Here is a 9,149-nt window from a genome sequence, read left to right as displayed (position 1 = left end):
CATGTGTTCACGGAGTGTTAATGATTTGCTCCGGTACTCTATTAAAAGGAGTACCTTAATATCCAGTAGATTCCCTAGAGGCCCGGCTTCCACCGGCTGGTAGGACAAAAGATGTTGTGCAAGTTTCTCATTGCGAGCACGTACGACTATATACGGAACACATGCCTATGGATTGCTTTGTACTTGGACACCGTTTTATTATTATCTGCAAATGCCCTGCTTGATTGTTACATGAGTTTCTCTCATCCATGCAACGCAGGTCATCCATCCCTGTGCCTACAGTATTTTAATCCTGCTGTTTACTAAAATTACTACCGCTGTCTCTGTTACTCTGCTGCTGTTATTTCACTACTGCTACTGCTATAAACTGTTACTCTCGATAAACTCTTGCGAGCAAGTATGTTTCCAGGTGCAGCTGAATTGACAACTCCGCTATTAAGACTTTCAAGTATTCTTTGTCTCCCCTTGTGTCGAATCAATAAATTGGGTTTTACTTCCCGCGAAGACTGTTGCGATCCCCTATACGTGTGGGTCATCAAGACTATTCTGTTAAGATAAAATTTTGCCTGCACCTGTTCTATTTAACCTTGATTCCAGGGAGGATTGGTCAGTCACGGAAGGTGCATTGAATGCATACATGGAGGAGGAGGCCATCATGCAAGAGACAACACGGAGGAGACCGAGGAACACCTCGACTCGTCATCCGATGCAGCAAGTTCTTCGCATCAACATTTTGGGCATGTGGAGCCTCCACGCTTTTCTTCCGCATCGGGACCTCACTATGACTACGCCATGTATGATCCACCGGCGTGGAACAGCGACCCTCGCTGGGGTTGATCTCCACTTAGGCCAAAAGCCTAAGCTTGGGGGGAGGTATACTGGCATCACTCATTCTTTGCATATTATGGTTGCTGGATACTTGTATATACTTGTTTAGTTTCTTTAAGTGGTTTTCTAATGAGAGGGAGATAATATTTGGGGAAGTGCTGCCTGAAAACAGATTCTGGACTGTTACTAAAAAATTTCTCAAAAATAGCCAGAACGTTATTTTGCGAAGCCAATTTTTGTGCATGTTCCCCAGGTTGTTATCTAACTTTAATTAGTTGAACACTTTTCTATTTGAGCAGCGGAGAATTTCTTAAAAATCGATTATTGTACTGTTGTCAAGTTTGACGAATTCCTGCTCGCTTTGTGTTTATGTGACTCTTCTAGTTTTCATTTTCTTGTTTTTGCTTTGTTTCTTTCCTAAAACACAAAAAGACCAAAAATATTTCTGTTGTTTCTCTTCACCATTTGTTTATTTTGGTTTCTTGCTCTTATTTTGCTTTATTTGCTATCGTTGGTTTGCTATAAGAAAATCCAAAAAGATTTTGCTTTGTTTGCTTGTTTCTTTTTGTTCTTGTTTCTAATTCGAAAACACCAAAAATATTTGCTGTTCTTCTTTGGTTTTGTAAAGTTCATTATGGGTTCAATGGTCTTCGGTGGCTGGAGCGTGGTTTTCATTCCATATTATTCAAGCTACACAAGTGAAAGGCAATAATGACGACCTACGACAATTCGACTGTGGTGAGAGGCTGGTATGAACTCTATTTGTTTTCATTTTTGTACATATACTCATCCATGTGAGCATGCTTAGTTGGTTCATGTGAGGTATATGTCATTTAAGAAAGTCTAGTAGTTCATGAATCTCTCATGTTTAGCTCCAATTTATTAATATGAGTAGCATGTCATGGATGTTTGCTTGCATTGTTTTATTCATAAATAGGTATGACATTGTGGTATCCTCCTCTGAATAATTCATTTGAATCGACTTGGCACATGCTCACGCATGCATATGACTGAACAAAAGTCAATTAAGCCTCAATGATTTACTTTGCTTCAGAGTTACGGTATCACTTTTATGCCTCCGTTAATTTATTTTGCCGTCGGCATGATTATGACGATTCTTGCTCTCTTGATTGTCGCTCCCCGAGTCTATCGCTAGCCTTCACTTGTACCGAGCGGGAACGCTGCTCGTGCTTCCAAACACCTGAAAACCAAGTTGTTCCAAAGTGTCCACCATAAATACCTATGCATGGCATTTCAAACCATTCCAAGTAAATTCTCATGCGCTACCTTTAAACCTTCAAAATGCTTCTCAATTTGTGTCAATGTTTTATAGCTCATGAGGAAGTATGTGGTGTTTATCTTTCAACCTTGTCATTTACTCTTGACAGACTTTCATAATGGACTAGTGGCACATCCGCTTATCCAATAATTTTGCAAAAAGAGCTGGCAACGGGGTTCCTAGTCCCGATTAATCAAACTTCATTAATAATTCTCTTCACATGTTTTGCTCTGATTCATCGATAAGCAACTTAATTTTGCAAATAGATACTCCTCCATGGTTTGAGATTGATGGAAGGCACCCGAGGATTCGGTTAGCCATGGCTTGTGTTAGCAAAGGTTGGGGGGAGTGTCACTCATAATAAAACTAAAGTACATGTGTAAACAAAAGAGAAGAGGGATGATCTACTTTGCTGGTAGAAATAACGTCCTTCATGGGAGCCGCTCTTGAAAGTCTGGTTGGCGAGGTAGTTGGTGTACCCATTACCATTCGTTGACAACAACAAACACCTCTCAAAATAATTTTACTCCTGTTTTAAAAATGAAAAGCTCTAGCGCATGTTAATCCATGCTTCCCTCTCGCGAAGGGTCAATCTTTTACTTTCATGTTGTGTCTCCATCCTTTCTTTGAGCACTTTCTTGAGAGCACAACTGTCATTCTTAGTATAATATGCTTGTCCCAAAATATGATTGACTGTGGTATAACTTTGATGCTTTTATCTTTGACAATCTCTATTTCTAGTCTTTCTATGAACTTCAGAGGTGCATGAGCATTTATGTTTTGCTGATCAAATATGGGAAAGCGAGATACCAGTTTATCATACTCTTTTATGAACATTGCAATACTGCTTATAGACATGATTCATGATGCTTATTATTAATTGTTGGTACCTTTCCATGATTGACATAGCTATTAGATGATCTTATTTGCATGTATCTTATTATGAACTGCCTAAGTGTTAGCCATACCATGAGAATATTTACATCATATGAGCTAATGTGTTCGTGAAAGTTCTTTTATCGCACCTAGTTGTTAACTGAATTGCTTGAGGACAAGCAATAAGCTAAGCTTGGGGGAGTTGATACGTTCAAAACGTATCTACTTTCCCAAACACTTTTGCTATTGTTTTGCCTCTAATTTGTGTATTTTGGAGACAACTAACACGGACTAACGCTGTTTTCAGCAGAATTGCTCTGGTGTCTTGTTTTTGTGCAGAAATTCAACTTTCGGGAAAATCCTCGGAATTTATACCAAAGGGCCTATTTTACCAGAAGACTCACGGAGCCAGAAGGGCAAGCCTGGGGAAGGCCCAGGGCCCCCAGACACTAGGCCGGTGCGGCCCAGGAGGGGGGCGCGCCGCCCTAGTGTGTGGCCCCCTCGGCTGCCCTCTGACGCCCTCCTCTGGACTACTTAAAGGGTTCGATCTAAAAACGCGAGACGAGAAGTCGAAGTCGCCAGAAACCTCCCAGTACGCCGCCACCGTCGCAAAACTCCGTCTCGGGACCAGAAACTCCGTTCTGGCACTCCGCCGGGACGGGAAATTAAAGGAGATCATCGTCATCATCACCACCGACGCCTCTCCATCGACCAACAATGTTTCCCCCATCCATGTGTGAGTAATTCCCCCGCTGTAGGTTGAAGGGGATGGTAGGGATTGGATGAGATTGGTCATGTAATAGCATAAGATTGTTAGGGCATAGTGCCTAGTGTCCGTAATTGGTACTTTGATGATATTGTTGCAACTTGTTATGCTTAATGCTTGTCACTAGGGCCCGAGTGCCATGATCTCAGATCTGAACATGTTATTGTTTCATCATAATATGCATTGTTTTATGATCTTACCTGCAAGTTGTATACACATGTCGCTGTCCGGAACCAAAGGCCCCGAAGTGACAGAAATCGGGACAACCGGAGGGGATGGCGGTGATGTGAGGATCACATGTGTTCACGGAGTGTTAATGCTTTGCTCCGGTACTCTATTAAAAGGAGTACCTTAATATCCAGGTAGATTCCCTAGAGGCCACGGCTGCCACCGGCTGGTAGGACAAAAGATGTTGTGCAAGTTTCTCATTGCGAGCACGTACGACTATATACGGAACACATGCCTATGGATTGCTTTGTACTTGGACACCGTTTTATTATTATCTGCAAATGCCCTGCTTGATTGTTACATGAGTTTCTCTCATCCATGCAACGCCCGTCATCCATCCCTGTGCCTACAGTATTTTAATCCTGTTGTTTACTAAAATTACTACTGCTGTCTCTGTTACTCTGCTGCTGTTATTTCACTACTGCTACTTCTATAAACTATTACTACTGATAAACTCTTGCGAGCAAGTCTGTTTCCAGGTGCAGCTGAATTGACAACTCCGTTGTTAAGGCTTTCAAGTATTCTTTGTCTCCCCTTGTGTCGAATCAATAAATTGGGTTTTACTTCCCGCGAAGACTGTTGCGATCCCCTATACTTGTGGGTCATCACGGTTCATCATTGCGTAGGTGGTCTGTATGCGACGAGGGATGTGCTTGCGGTGGAGAAAGGGGTGCCGGCGGCTGTGGTGCCTTATTGAGCGGGGGAGGCCTTTTATAGCGCTGGCATCGCGAGAAGAGGCGGGAAGAAAGAGCGGGAAGAGGCCAGAAGCGACGGGAAGTAAGAGCGGGACCGCGCGGTGCGAGCGAATGTTGGCGATGCGTGGAGGTTGCGCAGCGCCAACCAGACGTCTTGCCTGCCCCTTCGCCGCCATTAAGGTAAAGCTGCGACGTTTCGTTCGTGTGTCGCTGATGCGTCGGGCCCGCGTCTTCTCGCCTCGCTTCTAGTTGTGTCTGGCGCGCCCAGAGCGTCCCCTGTGAATCGGGGACGAGCTCGAGGCGTCGAACACCGTATTAAACCACATCAGATGGAAAAAGGCTTTGGAGCGCCTCGTGACTGAAAACGAAAAAATACCCAACGCACCTCAAAATACCTTTAGAGAACGCATAGCCGAAGATGCTCGAGTCTGTGGAAAGGAGTTGACTCAACCACTAAAAGTAGGAATTAAGCATTGGCCATGGCTCGCAGGGTGTTTACTAGTATCTTTAATCTGCTCAGGATATTATATGGATGGGCCCATTTAGCAGAGCATGTCAGGTTAAGATAACATGTGTTTTGTCATCTCTGTTGTTGAGATCACATGCACCCTACACAACAACCCGCAGCTAGGTGTATAGTTTTATGCGGATGACAGGCCAGTTGCAGGTGCACTTCACTTTTTAATATTTTTTAGTTTTTATAATAATATAAACTAAAATTATGGATCTATATTATGTTGTATTTTATGTATCTACGAAGTTTCATCGAAAAGTATGATAATATGTGATCTACACACAAAAAAATAATGTGTAAATAGTACGTGATATATTTAAAACCTATGCAGATTTTCAACTAGAAATTTAATTTGGAAATCATTTGAACATTTGAGTTCCCAATGAAGGGTGCTTTAAAATGAGACCAATATTGAATATATTTTGATAATTTTAGAAAATCGACTTCCAAAACATGATAAAACTTGGTGAAACTTAATGATATTTCATCTGAAACTATTTGTTCCACTATGTTTCATATTTGGTTTATCTAAGTTAGAAATATTTTGGTAGTTGTATTGGAGTCTAATTTGGAGACACAATTAGTTGTATCGAATTTTATTGAGTTTCATTGTGTAACATGATTTTTAATGTGTTTCATAATTCGAACTTTGAATTTTGTCGAAATGAACTCTTTTTAGGCTTGAGCCATGGCTGAGAGAGTAATAGAGAGTGTTTCCTGGGCTTTGTTTAAAAGCTATAATCTAAAGAAATACACATATTTAAATAGATTGTTTATCGAATATATATTTCGGTAAATATGGTTCTTTCAAATTTCATACTACAAATTAAATCTATGTATAAACAAAGTAATAGAGAGTGTACTAGTGTAGTGTAAATATGGGTGCGAACTGCGAAGGACCTCCCGTGCACGCTAGAAACGCTGCTTGAGCCATGGCTGAGCTTGAGCTAGTTCCTCTCTCGCTGCTCTTCCTTCCTCTCCTCATCATCGTCCCCTTGCTCTACTTCATCCGCCCGTCGCGTCGGCATGAGGCAGGCATCCGACCGCCACCGTCGCCGTGGGCGCTCCCCGTCATCGGCCACCTACACCACGTCGCCGGCGCGCTCCTGCACCACGCGATGCGGGACCTGTCGCGCCGCCTCGGCCCGCTCATGCTGCTCCGCCTCTGCGAGCTCCGCGTCGTCGTCGCCTCCTCGGCGGACGCCGCGCGGGAGATCATGAAGACCCAGGACCTCACGTTCGCGTCGCGGCCCATGAGTCCGACGGGGAAGTTCCTCCTCGGCGACAGCCCGGGCCTTGTCATCGCGCCCTACGGCGAGGCCTGGCGGCAGCTCCGCAGGATCTGCACCCTCGAGCTCTTCACCTCCCGCCGCGTCAGGTCCTTCAGGCCCGTGCGCGAGGAGGAAGTCGGGCGGCTGCTCCGCTCGCTGGCGCAGTCGTCGTCGTCGTCGTCGTCGCAAGTGAACCTGAGCAAGCTGATCAGCGCCTACGTCGCGGACTCGGCGGTGCGCGCCGTCATCGGCAGCCGATTCAAGGGCCGCGACGCGTTCCTGCAGATGTTGGAGCGGAGGATCAAGATCGCCCCCGCGCAGTGCCTGCCGGACCTCTTCCCGTCGTCGCGGCTGGCGCTGCTCGTCAGCCGGATGCCGCGCCAGATGAAGCGGGAGCGGCGGGAGATGATGGATTTCATCGACACCATCCTCCAGGAGCATCAGGAGAGCAGCAAGGACGGCGCCGCAGGCGAGGACGAGGACTTCCTCCACGTCCTCCTGAGGATCCAGGGAGAGGGGAAGCTGGATCCTCCGCTCACGGACGACGACATCAAGACCGTGATCGTCGTAAGCACTAAGATGATCATCTCCAGATCCACGTGTAAATTGCAATTTGCAACACGTCGCCGCAGTGAGTGAAACTAATTTTCTCTTCTTTGAATCTGTACAGGACATTTTCGTAGCGAGCAGCGAGACATCGTCGACCGTGATGCAGTGGACTATGGCCGAGCTCATGAGGAACCCGAGGGTGATGCGCAAGGCCCAGGAGGAGGTCCGGCGAGTGCTCGACGGGAAGAACGTGGTCACGGAGGAGAGCTTGGGCGGTCTGCGCTACCTGGACCTCGTCATCAAGGAGGCGCTCCGCCTGCACCCTCCGGCGACGTTGCTGGTTCCCCGGGAGTGCCGGCGCCCGTGCCAGGTCCTCGGCTTCGACGTGCCAGCGGGCGCGATGGTGCTCGTCAACGCGTGGGCCATCGGCAGGGACCCGGCGTACTGGGATCGGCCCGAGGAGTTCTCGCCGGAGAGGTTCGAAGGCGGAGGCGTTGACTTCAAGGGGACGGACTTCGAGTTCATACCATTTGGGGCAGGACGGCGGATGTGCCCCGGAATGGCGTTCGGGCTGGCCAACATGGAGCTCGCGCTCGCCAGCCTTCTCTACCACTTCGACTGGGAGCTGCCGCACGGGACGGAGCCCGGGGGGCTGGACATGACCGAGCTGTTGGGGATCACCACTCGGCGGCGCTCCGACCTCTTGCTTGTCCCGACCATCCGCGTGCCATTGCCCGCAAAAATTTGAATTTTCTTGATGAAGATTCACCTCAGAGTAGAGCGAATGCTCCGGCATCGTCGGATTGGCGGAGATGATATGAGGGTATCTCCAGCGGGGCGACGCGTATCGAACGCTTAAAAATGGTCGCAAGTTTCCGTTTGCGTCGCCCGCGGATATATTTTCTTAGCGAGATTCACCTCAGAGTACAGCCAATGCTCCGGCATCGTCGGATTGGTGGAGATGACCCGAGGGAGGAGGAAGAGAAAGGGGTGAAGTAGTGACGTCGAGTCGGCAGAGGTGAACGTGGCGGAGGTGAATCGATACTGTAGTTTAAGAATGGTTTGGCTTCGTATAATCTCCAATATACAACTTTTTATTGTTATAGTATTCGTGTGAATAACGTTGGGATATAGTTTTTCATACAATAAGGGCAGCGCACAAAATCTGAAGTGGCGCTTATGTCATTATGTGGAGTGAAGAAACGAGCTAATGAACATAAGAGTGTACACGAAATTGCTGGCTTGGCAATCCTCTGCGTCTTTAGACTAGTGTTCTTCAGATATGATGTGCAATACTGTTGGCACCATCTGACATTTACCTCATGGATATCTGGTTTTTCATACAAGGGCAGCGCACAAAATCTGAAATGGCGCATATGTGGCATAGAGCTCGAGTCAAGAAGCAGTCTAACGAACATTAGAACATTCACGAAATTGCTGACTTGGCAATCCTCTTTGTCTGTATGCTACTGTCCTTCAGTTAAGATGTGTAATCCTGTTGCCACCATCTGACATTTACAATATGAGAAATTTATATTGCTATAATTCGATTTCCAGCAAAGAAAGAAGGAATATAACAAAAGTGATATTTTACACATTGCAGTACAGACAACATCACCAGACCTAATCCTGGGCAGCACCTATCTCATTTCAGTAAGCATCAGACACTCAGAGCTTAGGGGGGGAAACAAACAAATTTATTCAAAACATTCCCTGACGCTAGGAAGGTGATTCCACATATACATGGTGCTGTTTGGCTTCTGTCCTTCTGTTATTTCGTATAGGATCTTGAAATACCCCGTGGACGTTTGGACATTAAGATTGGCTGTTGGGGGTGATCGTGTATGATACAGTGAAGAGATTCCAAATTTATGCACTCTTGATTCTCTTCTGAGAGACAAAGAGATACCGCCGCAGGGCAAGCAGTGAGATCCAAGTAAACTTTGAAATCTTCTCCTTTATCATTAGCAGTAATGCGGAGCTCAGAACCGTCTTTAGTATCTGAGCATGTATTCCTTTGAAGAAGCCTGGGATCCCTTCGTTTTGCCACATAGCACACATGGCACCCAACATTGTTTTGGGAGGCCTTGAATGGCCTGGCCTCTCAGATTCATCTTCATCATCGTCATCAGGGTCGGCAGCC

The 9,149-nt window shown here is 46.2% G+C and overlaps 1 protein-coding gene across 1 annotated transcript; it reads left to right on the top strand.

Annotated features, from left to right (window-relative positions):
* Positions 1 to 6,133: 6,133 nt before the first annotated feature.
* Positions 6,134 to 7,754, top strand: LOC124705320 (desmethyl-deoxy-podophyllotoxin synthase-like). The gene is made up of 2 exons (XM_047237060.1): positions 6,134 to 7,024; positions 7,128 to 7,754. Exons 1-2 carry the CDS (start codon positions 6,305 to 6,307, stop codon positions 7,752 to 7,754), a joined length of 1,347 nt encoding a protein of 448 aa, XP_047093016.1. The 5' UTR covers positions 6,134 to 6,304.
* The last annotated feature ends 1,395 nt before the right edge of the window (positions 7,755 to 9,149 follow it).

This window comes from Lolium rigidum, chromosome 4 (assembly GCF_022539505.1).
Source record: "Lolium rigidum isolate FL_2022 chromosome 4, APGP_CSIRO_Lrig_0.1, whole genome shotgun sequence".
Lineage (NCBI taxonomy): Eukaryota > Viridiplantae > Streptophyta > Magnoliopsida > Poales > Poaceae > Lolium > Lolium rigidum.
The sequence above is the reverse complement of the archived record's forward strand: the minus strand, read 5'-3'. Positions and strand labels throughout refer to the sequence as shown.